Source organism: Lonchura striata, chromosome Z, assembly GCF_046129695.1.
Source record: "Lonchura striata isolate bLonStr1 chromosome Z, bLonStr1.mat, whole genome shotgun sequence".
Lineage (NCBI taxonomy): Eukaryota > Metazoa > Chordata > Aves > Passeriformes > Estrildidae > Lonchura > Lonchura striata.
In genome coordinates, this window is record NC_134642.1 from 41001302 (window position 1) to 41015542 (window position 14241).

At 42.4% G+C, this 14241-nt stretch overlaps 1 protein-coding gene across 1 annotated transcript in view; it reads right to left on the reverse strand.

The window, feature by feature from the left end:
• The window catches only part of DNAI1 (dynein axonemal intermediate chain 1), a 144628-nt gene that overhangs the window by 55820 nt on the left and 74567 nt on the right, over positions 1-14241 (reverse strand). Inside the window, exon 14 of the mRNA XM_077790243.1 lies at positions 599-688. Coding sequence (XP_077646369.1) covers positions 599-688 — 90 coding nt within the window. The remainder of the gene's footprint in view (positions 1-598; positions 689-14241) is intronic.

Consider the following 14241-nt stretch of genomic DNA (forward strand, 5'->3'; position numbering starts at 1 on the left):
GCAGGGCATGCAAACCAGTTTTACAAATTTGTATTGGATGTGTATTAGAGTAGGTAATGTCATGGCAGGGGGAAGCCCTCTGCCTGTCTGATAGAATGCTGCCCAATGCAAATGCAAACTTACTCTGTACTTCTCACTCTGTCTCACATAGGGAGAAATTTAAATTGATACTCTCCCAATTCAAATTGCAATCTGTAGGGAAGCATTTTGGGGATAAGAATCTGGAAGTGGTGAAATAAAGCAGATTATTCTGTTCTATGTCTGGTTGACCCTTCTGGGACAAAGAAAGTGTGAGAACAAGGACCAGGCTTGAATTCCTGCTGCTGCCAAGTAGGAAAATGATCTCTCATTTTCAGGCCCATGGGGTGCTACAGGGGCAGGCAGGATGAAGGTTAGGTCCTGACAATGAGTAGGCTGACCCTGCTTCATTTCAGAGTTTAATGTGGAGCCTCAGATCCAGCTGTGACTGCACCAGCTGCTATTGCTAACATTTCTTTTCAAGCTCATTAGAAATAAAAATAATACTAATGAATCACTGAACTATTGAGGCAATTGGTTATAATTTGACTGGAAAAAGAAATTGCCACCTACTGTTTACCTTAACTAAAGTCCATGAAACAATCCGCCCATCCGAGGAGACAGAGAAGAAGTTGGAATTGTTATCCATGTCATCCTTCTGCCACTTGACCTTAAAACAAGAAGAAACAAGAAGACAGTCGTAGTCAGCACAAGGCTTTTAGCGTTAGCAGGACAGAGTCCCATAGCGTCAGCAAGGTCTTCTGAAATCCTTTAAAGAGCAGCTGTTTTGCACTCCAGAGGCTTTTTGGTGTGAACACTTATCTCCATCAGCAATTTTAGAACTGTCCTGAGCACTCTGGTCAGTCGCTTTCCTGCAGGATGCTCCTGCAGGAAAGGGAGTAAGGAAAGGGAGTAAAGCCCCTCACCCGGAAACTCTGCACCTACCCGTGGCCACTGGAGCAGTGCCATCAAGGACAGGCCTTATGAGACATCTGAGCTATGCACCAGATCTCTACACTGTGGCACAGCACCATCCCAGAGAGCCCTAAGACATCTCCAAACACCACCAGTGGCACTCACAAAGGTCCCCAAGCATAAGCCTTGCCTTTCACATTTGACTAATTACATTACTCCAAGTGCAGTGCCACATGGCTACCCTTCAACCAGACAACCTCAAATTAGCTTTCTGCCCCCTATGTTAGGTGCGGGCAAGACCTTGCAAGCAACATGTGAGAAGGGTCCTTGGGGCACTTCTGTTTCAGGGAGATGAAAACTTCTCCATTAAAATTGAAATCCTCCCTACACCTTCAGAGCATCTGTCTGCCTGGTAAGATTTGCGTTTCAACTGTGACAGCTCAGCAGGAGAAATTAGAACTCAGATAAATGGCTTACAGTTTAGAAGAGACTTTTCAGTTAGACCAAAAGCATTAAGAACACTCGATTTTCAGATCTGGGAATTCAATCAGACTGAAGGGAAAAGAATGACTTGTCACTGGGTCTGTCAGCACACACTCCTGTTGGCATCTGTCAGATGAGGATGGGGACAAGCACTTTAGAAGGTTCTTAGAAACTTTTCAAAGGTATATCTGTTTCTGTCCAAGCGTGGAGCAGATAGAGTTCCCTAAACATCATCCCATAAACATGATAAATGAGTTTGATCATCCCAGAACTTACCAAATACTCTCTCCATTACTACTTATGTAACTCATACCTAGTTCAGAAAACAAACAGCCTTCTCAATACTTTAATTACACAGATTGGGTATTCCTGTGACACGTCCTTGCAAAAAACTGTTAATTCTCTTTTGTAATGTTGTTTATACCGTGAAGTTCTGTGGAGCATGAAAATTAAGCAAGAGATTCGGCAAGAGACTCAGCAAGAGCAATTAAGTAAGAGAGTAGTTAACCCTCCACTGAACGTTTTCTTCCTTTTCTGAGGAAGCAAAAATAGAATGCAAGAGGAATTCATCTGAGAATACCTCAAAATGCCAGCTTCATGCCTATAAGACACAACTGAAGAGCTTTGAGTGGCATATACCCTTGAATATCCCTGCACAGGTGAAATTGTAAGTTTCTATGTGGAACTACTTCTTTTATCTGGCATTAAAGGAATAGCATAATTCAATATGACCCAGAATAAAAGGATTAATTATTAAAAAGCAGGTTCAACATGACAATGATTGCCAAGGCTGACCCATTGTGGACAAGATGTGCTGGGTATATCTATTCCAAGAACATCTCCCTGTGATCATGAGCTACTGCTGACAGTGATAGTCACTAGCAGCTGTTTCAGATGAACGAGGTGGTGTAGTGAGAAGTTTTAATTCAAGGTGAGAAATGCAGAGCTCATGGACACTGGTTACAAAAACATGTCCAATCTGCTTCATGCTGGGCACAGAAAAAAGGTCATATTTTGAATCAAAAGATTTTTTAAATGTCACTCTAAAATGGTCTGACAGTAAGACTTTTTTATGTGTATGTCCAACACAGTTCTCCTCTAACTTATGTTCTTTCTCTCCAGCTTGCTGTCCCAGATATTTGGGAAAAACTTTGCAGCCATCAGACTACTGGCAAATACATGGATGAAGTTCAGTAGCTTTAGTCCATCCCCATCATTCTGTGCAGACACAACTTCTGGGTCCTGAAAAAAAACAACTTCTGGGTTCGGAGTGTTGCAAGAAACTCATCTGGAGGTAACCAAACAGCATAAGAGCTATCATGACCTCATGTGGGGTTTTCCCAAGATAATTCCTTTCAGCATTCCCAAAGAAAAGAGTTTTTAACCCAACGTTTGCCTACTCCAAATAACCTCTTTCTGATGGGAGTTCTATTCAAGTTTTCTCCTGTTAGTTAGGTGTCACAGCTCTTATCCATTACATGGATAGGTGGGGTCACCAGCCCTGAAGTCAAGTAGGCTGAATTGCTTGGTGTACTCTTGGTTCTGTCTTCAAAGCAGTCAATAGTACTTGAGTTAGGTACTTTTTGTAGACAGCTTGTAAAACAGCCTCTCAGGGACACCAGGCTCTGCCCTCAGATGACTATTAGCTGCTCCCAGTGATGGTAGCTTGAATTTCAGAAAACAGAAATTGGCACTTAATACTTTCAATTTTCCTTCAACACCTCTGACACCTTAATTGTGTTTGTGATCTTTTTTCCTCCTGATCTCTGAATCCCATAAATGCTTGTTAGAGTTATTAGACCTCATGATACTGCAATCAAATTGGGTATCTGCTCAGAACTGGCTTTTACTCTGCTCCCAGTGGGTTGTCAACATAGGACAACCTCCCATCATTAGCAGTATCTGTGCTGTGAGAGGTGGAGTATTTGAGGACAGAACCAAGCAACTGTCTGCACAGTGGCATGAAGTTAATTTTCCCCCTAAAGCATGTGATAATCAGCTATGGATTTTGGCTATGTGAAACTATCTAGAGCAAAAGTTAAACTATGATACAATCACAGTAAAGAAGCACATGAGAAAGAAAAGTGTGTGTAAACAGCAGAGAGGAGACAAGCAAGCAAAAAGCAGCAAGCATTTTCTGTCCTTGATCATGATGAGAACTGTAACAAAAGTAAGCAATTTTTTCAGTGATCTTTAACTTGATTATTATTGCAGTGCAAAATTAGTGTGTGAAACTCGTTGCTGTAAGAACAGCCTCCCACTTTTTATTTTGATTTCTTAAAGCTCATTTATTTATAAAGAAGCTGAGACAATACAAAACCTTATTTAATACACAGAAATATAAATATTAAGATCTCATGTTCATTACATGTACAGCAGGTTAACAGGGTGATAATCTGTTCATTTCTAGCAAGAAAATACTATCATTTTTATCTGTGGCAGCTGGTAATGGCTCCTGTCCAGCAGGAGATTAGACCATCTATCCAATCTGATTTGAAAATGCCCATGTTTCTGATGTCATTCCTATGAAATAAATAATGCTTGATCCGTTTTCGTGGGACACAGGCTGTAAGTCATTTGCACTGATACAATACAATTGGTCAAAATTACCCTGGCCCAGAGTCTGAAGTGTGGTGCAGGCACCAGCTACTGCAAACACAGATCTGGCTAGCCCTTGGCTTGCCAAAACTCAGGTATGGGGTCCCACATGCAACACATGCACATTAACTGATGAGCAATTCCCTTTCTTTCCCTATAGCTATCCTTCAAGGAGGCCTTTGTCAGCATTGTAGTACCATGGCCCTGCTGATACCTGCTCTAAGTGAAACAAGGCAGGTTTTTTGTCATTTAGGGCCTGAAAAAAATGAATAAAATCTGGCCCAGCTAGAGAAGAGGAAAGACAAGGGCATTATCAATCTCCCCCACGCCCTGGGTCACCCTTACATGAACTGGCCAAGTTAGACACTCAGATGACTTTGGCATACAAACATCTCCTTGGGCTGCTGAAGAAAGTTCATGCTATTTTGATCTGGGGACAAATTCATTTCAGTGCCAACCTGGCTATCAGTAGACTCCTAGGCAAAGCCATCATGGCAATGCAGGGTTTGGAGGGTCCCACGATGCGTATCTATTCTCTTCTGAGATGAAATCAGACACTCCCTTGCCACTGGTGACAATTCACACAGGTTGCTCTCACAAGTCTCCAACAACAAGTACTCAAAAACCTGTAGATACATCTGTGCTTAATGGCCCTTGCACAGAAGATTTCCTTTACCAAGAGTCAAGCCAATTACTCCTTACCATCTCCCCAGTGGATGCAAAGAACAACAGTTTATTCCCCTTTCTGTAACAGCCTCCAAAAGGTCAAGAAAAGTTTGTGCCACTGTTCCTTTCTCTTTTTCCCTCTCTCCAGCTCAAATCAACTGCCTCAACATTTGCTTCCTGGTCCTGTCTTCAAGACCCAAGCTTTCACCACTCTTGTTCTTCCTCTTCAGCTTGATTCTGCAGCTGCAAACACATGGCACAGGACTACCCTGAGTTACAACATCCTCTCTCTTACATTCTTGCTAATTAGAATGACACATATCTTTGTGCAACAGTATTCCATTGCTGATCACTGGTGGTGATCAGCAATGCTGATTCTATGCTTCCCCTTGGGCACCCTGCTGCCTAACCAGCCATCTCCTATTTTGAAGCTGTGCATTTAATTTCCTCTCTCTAAATGCAGCATTTGCTCTTATCTTTATTGAATTTCATCACATTGATTTTGAGCCTTTCTTTCAATTTATCAAGATAATTTTGAACATAATCATGTCCTGCAAAGTGCCTTGTCCTCCCAGGGGGGCTTCTCTATTCTGTAATGTGAGTTGTTAATGAAAGTATTGATCCAAAAGAGACCAGAAGTGACAGCTGGAGAGTCTCACTTGTAGCACTTTCAGAGTCGGACAGTGAGCTCTGTATAACTGCTCTTTGAGCACACTGCCTCAGCCACCTGAGCAGCCTCTTTATGGTGATTTTACCTAATTCATATTTCTCTGCTTTGGTTATATGTATGTCACTGTGTAAGACTGGATCAAAAGCTTTAGTCAAGTCAAGATGGATTGAGATGATAACCTTGATTGCTTCTCCCTTATTCATAAGGCTCTTTTCTCTGGGAAAAAAAAGGAAAATAAATAGTACTGGCTTGATAGTCTATTCTGGACAAATCCATGTCAACTTCTCTGAATCACCTTATTAGGTAGACATTTAATAGCAGTGTTGTAATTTATTCAAGTGCTTTTCCAGTATTTGAAATTGGTCTGACTGGGTCCAATCCTATCACCTTCCTCCGGACATTTTTCTACTCCTTCCAGCCCTCTGAAATCTTTCCTCCTTTCCCAGACTGGTGCTACAGGCCAGTGTGCAACCTGATGCACTGCTGTGCTATTACCCCCACTTTTCAACCCCCTATGGCTGGCTTTGGATGCCTCTAGCTAGGTGCATTGTCCAGACATTATTTTCTGGGCTCTGGTACTCTGTGCCACTTCCCCTCCTGCATTTAAGGACAGGCCCTTTGAAGAAAAAACCTGCAGATACCTTTTAGCCAGACATTGGCTCTACAGCATCACTGAAAAGTGTGTGGGGACTGATGACAGTAGACTATCATATTTCACTTTGCCCATGTCACAGGTACACAAATGAGTGTGAGTCCCTAGGTGACAGTGGAGTGGTGCTTTCCCTCATCCATGCTGCAGGGCACATCCCAACCCTGCCTCTGAGTCAAGGTGTTCACTCAGCTCATATGCTGTAAATGGGCTTGCACATAAACCCCAGCCTCTGCCTAAAAGGCACAAGATAGATGTAGCCCAAAAACTCTCTGAAATGCATATAATGGCATGAAATTGATGTGGTTATTTCTTTAAGTGCTCCAGGGTATGTTTAATCTGATCTTGCTGGTGAGCAAGAACTTATCTAAATATTCTTTAATATGCTCTTTCCTTAGTCTGACCTGTGCTTTTATATCCTCTTTTTATATTAAGCAGACAGTCTCAGACACTCACTGTAAGATTAAACAATACAGCATCAAATATTTCATCTTTATTCATACCACTCAGTAGTAGTGGAAAGCTTGCTTTAGTACTAAATCTATATCTTCATTCCTTTAACTACTTACATGCTTCCCAAATATTTTCCCTTTCCCTTTAATGACCCAGGATAACCACAGCTCACTTAACACACTCACTTCTTTTTATTAATTTATGTTTGTGCTTTTCCCTAATACTCAGCTTTAGACATGTCTTTGTTTCCGTGCCTCAAGCATTTCTTTGTAAGTCACTGTTGAGCTGTACAGGCCCCTCTCAGAAGCTCTGCCATTCTGCCCAGCTCAGCAGTTCAGAGATTTCACTCATCTGCCTCCTTAGCTGACAAGAGATACAGATTTGCATAAGTCCACATGTGCACCACAGAAGCACAAGTGTTTCCCAGCCCTGCTGTGCTATTTCAGCCATCCTCTTTTGCCCATACTTTGGTCACACAACGTAAACAGTGGGATTAGGACCCTTCTCCTTATATTCACACAGGCTAAAGACATTTACTCCAGGATCCCCACTGGCAAACATCTTCTCCTTGAGGAGGGAATCAGCCTCAGTTCTTTCTTGCAGTGCCTGACCTGGCAGCCAAGCACAGACACAAACCTGCTGTCCAAACCACATTTCCTGTGTCAGAATGCACAAGCCTGGGCCAAAGCACATGCCAGAAGAGCTCTGGGGCTCTCTCAAGGTTGACAAGCTGAACATGTGCTGTGTTTAGCAAGAGCACAAACTCTCATGGATGCAGTTTGGCCGCATCTATTGCACAATGGCCCAGCTCACCAACTGGCAGATGAAAACCGTATGGATTCTTGCAGAGAGTAAGACAGACCAAACTCCAGCCAGGAATACCCATCTAAACCTGGGCATGCTAGTCCATTTGTGGGCACCTTTGATCTGTGTAGTGGACACTTTCTCCATTTTGCAGCTAGTCTGCCTTTTAGTCTGCCTCAGCATCATGCTGAAGGCTCATGCTGAAGTGTGAATTGCTCCACAGGTCACATCTTCTGAAGCCAGTTTGATTTGTCCTGTGCTCTAGTGCAAATATTTTCCTGGACTACCTTACAGCAGTTTCCGATTTGAACTAAGAGGCAGTTCTATTTCTTCACGCTGTCACCTTCAAATGTGTTTCTTGTTGGTTCCTGACAGCAACTTTCACCAAAACAGCATCCAGAAATATCAAGTCATTACCAGCAGAGAAGAAATATTTCACTTTCTTTTCCTGTCAATGACAAATCACAATTTTTTTGTTTATTCTCCTCTCTGGGCCACTTATCTGTGCTGTTTGCCAAGGGATCTGCTGGTGTGAAAGTCTGCTACACTCAGCTTATCCAGAGTCGACTGATGTTTCGTTTTGCTAGAGCAAATAGTTTGTCCCTCCTTGCTGCCATGACAAAGCAGTGCATCTACAACAAAGTTCCAAAATATCCTCCATCAAGGACACTGCCAGCTATTCTGCATTTGTTCCTTATCATGTCTGACACAATAAGTGGACCTTAACACTTCCCATAGGATCCTCTGCCAGCAACCACAAGTGAAGCCAAGGCCAGGCACCCTGAGGAGTGTAAGCAAAATGCAAGGCTGCTCTCCTGCAGTCACAAGAGACACACCAAAATTAATCACTTGGCCATCTAGAAAGTAGAGTACTTAATTCACAAGCAAAGTAACTCCAGCATCAGTTTTTATACATCAAGAGACAGGAAGAGCAAGGCTTAGAGGTGAGGAACAGTGCAATGTCTGGAGCCCTTCCTCAGTGCCAACTTGGACAGCCATACAAGTTATCCTGTCTAGAGGTGTGAGGAAGGAAGACAGAAAACTTAATTCCTCACCTTGGTTATTTGAGATAAAAGCAAAAACTGAGCTTAGTCCAGATGACTCATTTTGACTCAAGGCAGTAATAAAGATTTTAAAGGGCTGTGATAACTGAGTACAGCCTGGTCAAAGGTCAAAGCAGCCCAGTCAGACTCTGGCTAAGTCTATATTTGGTGAAGAAAGAGCTCTTGGGTCCTGCTTGCACTTGGAGCATATAATACGACTGTGGAGAAGGTTTACTTGTGTTCTGGTTATCTGTAGGTATGGACTTCCTGCCAAAGGTAAACATGGGCAGGCCAGCAGGAAGGAACCTTAGTATGCCCAGCTGGTCCTTCAGTGAGGGACACCAGAACCATGGAATCACCAACATGACCATGCTGGAGCCAGCATGGCAGGGTACAGCATAAAGGGCCCCTGTCCTGTGATGCACCCTGAGCAAAAGAGATTGCTGGTCTCTATCTATACTTTTTGCTATTCCTGTCTATTTCCTGGGAAACAGGCAGTATTTCTGCTGTGGAGTATCTAGTAAGAATGAAAGAACTCAAAAAAAAAAATTTAAAAGGCATATTTTGGTCAACATTGTGATAGAAGGTATTACTACTTGATCTTTATTTTCCTCAGAAAACCCTGCTGTGAAAGCACAGACCCTGTTCACATCTGCACCCCTGGGCTCTAGAAAAATACTGGTATAAACACAGTGAATGAAGCCACAAAAGAGGAGAAGCCATCCCAGAGATGAAGAACCAGGTCTGCCATATGGTGAAAACTGGGCTGTCACTGTCAGGAGTCTTTGCACATCCAGGAATTCATGGTAAAAAGAGTCCATGAGTTGGGGTCACCTCTCTGCCACTGCATGAGATACTTCCATGGGGAAAACAAAATCAGACAACCCAGAAAGGCTCATCTGAGCCTCTCCCTCCTAGAATCCATTTATTGTTTAAAGGAAGGCAAGACCCACATCAAACTACAAGTAAAACAGAAGCATTAAGGCTGTCTTTATACAAAAGTAAACTGTAACTAGACAATTAACAAAACTAAATTTAAGGAGCACAGGCAGATATATCTGACTCTGTAAGGCCTGATGAAATTCCATCTAGGGTACTTAAGGGAGTGGCTGAAGCAATCTCTGAATTTCATAACAATTAGATATGAAAACTAGAAGAGAGAAGCGGTCCTGGGGGACAGGAACAGGGGAAAATGCCCCCAGGAAACACAAAACAAATCTATCTTGAAGGATAGGTTAAAGGACAGTAGATGAGTCAGCCTAATGCTAAACTTTGAGAGCTGGAACAACATATTAAGTCATCTGTACATATGTACAGGATAAGAGAATGAGAATCAGTGAATACGGTCTCCTCAAAAAAAGACCTTGTTAAAGAGAATTTATTTCCTTCCTTATCAGGGTAACAAGTCTAAAAAAAAGAGTAGATTTCTTATCTTTAATTTTGTAAGACTTTTGGCATACTCCTTGTGGTGTCTTCAGAAGAAAGGTAAGAAATTACTGTAAAGTGGCTGAGTGCTTGAAAATGAATTCCCAAGGGTTTAGACAGTGATGTCTTGACCAGATGGGAGAACATCTCTAGATGGTTCCCATGAGGGACTGTCCTTGTTTCTTTTAACTTTTTTAGCTTTATTCTTTTAACTTTGTCTAGCCTCTGTTCTAGGTAGCCTCTCCAAGGCATCAGGCTCAGTTCTATACAATATTTTCATTAGTAAAATCTGCATACTGAATTGCAAAATATACAGAACATTTGCAGATGCAGATGAAAGACATTGAATTCCATTAGGATAAAGACTCTACATTATCTTGAAAAGCTGGAGATGTAATCTGAAAATAATAAGGTGATGTGATAAAGACAAGGGCAGAGGGACACAGACAGGCAGAAGAAAGCATTAAATGGGTAAAAATTGGGGAATTTCTGGGTAAGCGATGGTAATGCAGAAAAGCATCAGTGGTTGGTGAAGGAATCAGCAAAGTGATACTGCTGGAGTGGCACAGATATATCTTCACATGTATTAAGAAGCGTGTATCATGTAAGACACAGAAGGCAATGACTCCAGTCTGTTAGTACAGGTGAAGCTACCCAGTCTTATTTTGAAGAAAACACTTTAAGAATGATAACACAATGTCTGTGAAGGCATGATGGGAAGAAGAGGACACTCCCAAGGTTCTCATTTCTGTCTTTCACAAACAGTTTCCCAGTTCCAGAAAGGAAAGTTCAGTTTTATTTTAAATTCAGTCTCACCTCTCACATGTTTACTGCATGTCATGTTCAATCACACTGTGACTGTTTTGTTCCCTGCAATAGATGAGACTGCTTTGTATAGGAAACAAGTCTTTTGAGTGTGAGTAAAATCTGATCAGGAGAGATAAATGAAAATTACTTGTTACTTAAAAATAAATCCATTGAAAAATGTTCCTATCTTAAAATCTGGGGTTTATTTTAAATGCAAATGTTTCAGCTATGACAGGAATCTCCAGATAAGGGAGCTGCTAATCAAAGAAGGGGATTTAGTGCTGTTTAGTCTTTTGCAGAAAAATTTGTTGACATTTTACCATTACATCATGCAACAAGACAGAATAGATCAGATCAATTTGCTTAGGAAGTAGACTTGCTTCCATGACAGAAGCCATTGAAGAGGTAAGGGTTCTATAAGGAGTAACTCCTTCTAGGATGAATAAGTAATATTTAAATATTTGGCTGTAGTGTTTGCTACACTAGAGAGAGGAAATGGTTTAGACATCTGATGAATATCAAAGTGTTCAGAGATTCCAATGTCTCTCAATCAGTTTGGGTTTCCTGCATTTCTCTTACATCTTTAATGAGCAATTCCGACCTAAAGGACTCCCTGGCATTCTATCTGTAGCAGAGGCAGGGATGTCTCCTTACTTTACCCACTGTATGTTTGTGATGATGAACATGGCAGTTAGGAAAGACAGGGTGACTGACAGGCTTGGTAACAGAAAGCAAAGTCAGGTGCTTAATCTACAAAGAAATCAGGCACCAACCAAGGCAGCCAGCCTGGCAGGATCATATGTCACCAAGCAAAGATGCCAGAGGAAGAATTCTTTCAGAATACCTATGATAATGAAAAGCATCTCAAGACCCCCTGGAATAGAAGACGCAACCCAGCACTGCCTGGATGCTCCAGGAGCAGCCTTCAGCTCCAGCTGTCAGGCACCCATGTCACGGGCATGAGGCTTTATTTATGATTACTTTAATTTATGGGTACCACCAAATATGGGCCTATCTGGTGGAATGTAGCTGTAATGGCTACAGGCAATACCAGGGACGTCCTATCTTATAATTTTGCAAATTATATCTCTACTTCTAGCAGTATATGGCTACTTATAAGTTTTACTACAAGCATTCTCAGGGTTTTCTCCTCCAAAGTCCTTGAAAGCTTCCTGACAGCTGAGGGAAAACGACTGGGTGAGCTCAACAGCAATGAGGAAACACTCTAAGATAAACTCCCACATCATATTTAGTCCCATCAAAACCGCTCTTTAGAAAAACACTGCTCTTCTACACCTAGATCAAGTGCCCTCCACCCTGATGGCATCTTCCTGGGGTTCAGAGGACCAGGTCCCATCTCTTCAGCACAAGTGAACTCAAGGGTGCAAGGTCAGCCAAGAGGAGCAAGAAATTAGGCCTACAGTATCAGACCATTCACAAATTTGGGGTACAGAAAAAGAGTAGCAAAACCTTTCTTACTAAAGAGTATATGTGGTGGTGGTGGGTAGGAATCAGCAGTAAGCAGAGAACATGGACATAGGAGTGCCACTGAAGCAGGGCAAAGGCCCAGCCTGAGGCTTGGGCATTACTCATGCTTCAGAGACTCAGATTTATCAGAAGGAAGCAGAGCTCAGTTATAAATAGCACTGGATAAGGCTGGCCCTACTTTCAATTTGTTTTCTTCCTGCTGGGATTTGGATGCTCTTCTTTGTGCAGTGCTTCACCAGGAATCTGTGTGCTTGTTCCCCTCACAGCACTGCCCAGTGAATTTATTAGGCTGGCATGTAAACAGATGAGGAGAGAAGAACCAGATATTAGACTGTCACCTGTTTGTCCTGTCAGTGTTTGGCTCCCATGTCAGACACAGCACACAGCTGAGCAATGCATGCCATCGGCCAACAAAGCTCATGGGTATTTCACCAGTTGCAATTCACAGACCTTGGTTTCAATTCTGACTGTGCTCTTGGTGCAAGATTCCCAATTTGCAATAGACAATAGACAAAGTTTCCCACTATGTGTGCAGGAAAAGCAGGCACATAGGGCAGGCAGGTTCACACCCCAAGCTGCCTGATGTGCTACATCAGGAAAAGTGTCTGCAATATGCCTGACAGAAGGTTCCTATCACCACAGGATCACGTGGATTACAGCAGGGATGCAGTGAGACTTTCCTGGAGCATGTTGGATGCTGAGAGACCTGGACACCACATCAAGCTGTGGCTGCTCACTGTGGGTCTCGGGGTGAGAGAAGGGTGGGAGTCATGGCCAGCCCCAGCTCCCTGTATCTCACTATGCATCAATGTGACTTTGCCTGCAGCATCCCTGCCCAACTTGCCTCTAACTCTGCCATTATCATTCTCTTGCTTTTATTTTATCCTCTTCAGAGCAGCATTCTGTTGTTCCACAGGCTGTATAAGAGCTATTAAGATCCATCAGTGTGTTTATAGGTACACTATAAAGCAGCATAACAGAATTCAAAGACCCAAGCAAACAAACAAATGCATTACAAACTCTCTGGTATGTTAAACCTCAGGCTAACATCTTCCAACATCCCAAGGCTTAAAGGGATTTCTCAGTTTTGTAAGTGAAATTTTCTCCACAAATTAGCCCCAGTGCAACTAACAGGCAAAGAAAAATCCTTGTATGTTGCTTGGAGACACCAGAAAAGAAATAATCAATCTGAAAACCCACAGAAGGATGGTTTGGATCTTAAGTACAAGGAAGAGAGTAAGAGTAGCATGAGAAAATAATCTATTTAGCAAAAAACAGTGAGAGCAGAAGGTAGAAAATAAGTTCAGCATCTGAATGAAGTACAGAGGGAAATGCAGCATCAAAGCAAAAAGAGCTCATTTTTTAGATAAATATTACATGATCTGCAATGGACACTTTGCTAGACAATTTCTAACCCAAAAGAATCCATGCCCAAGGCACAATTTAAAAATAACCATGAATAATTTCTGAATCTCCAGAAGATACCATCTCAAAAAACACAATTCCAAAGTTAAACTATCAGAGATTTTGTTCATTATTGTCAAAGACATTTAGGAATAAGCATTTGGATGTTTACCTTTCCTAACCTATAGTGGCTTAAAAAGTGTCCAACAGTTTTGGACAAGGTATAAGCACACTGCAAAAATTTTATCCAGCATTTCTGCCACCAGACTACCTTGCAATTTACATCACTTCTACCACACATAAATGAGCGCAAAGCTTCCAGATGATTTTGTGGCTTTCCAAAAAGTGGTAGAAGTTAACTCTGTGGGAGACAGGATTTCCTCCATTAGGGCTATGCCTATAGTGAGCTCTCACAGCAACTGAGGACAACCAGAAAGCTGCTGATCTTCACCCTGATTTCTACAGTGAGCATATAGCAACTCTTCCCAAGCACAGCCCTTCCTCCCCACTTCCCTCCAGGAGAGGACAGGGACACAACTGATGCTAGTCAGTCACTAAATGCCTCATGGTGCTGCAGTGAGGAGCCCAGTGTCAGGGACTCAGCAGACAGGACAGCTGCTGCTGCAACAGCCTGGACACAGAACCCAGTGTAGGGAAAAGGACTGCAGCTAAGGACTGCAGGAGGAGTAAAAATTACTTCCAGCAAGAAAGCCTCTGACAGACTGAGATCTCTGGACCCCAAATACATGCTCCCTGGGCCATGGATGTTTCTCCCACTGCTTCCTACTTCTGTGCAAGTGCAGAATGAATGACCTCCC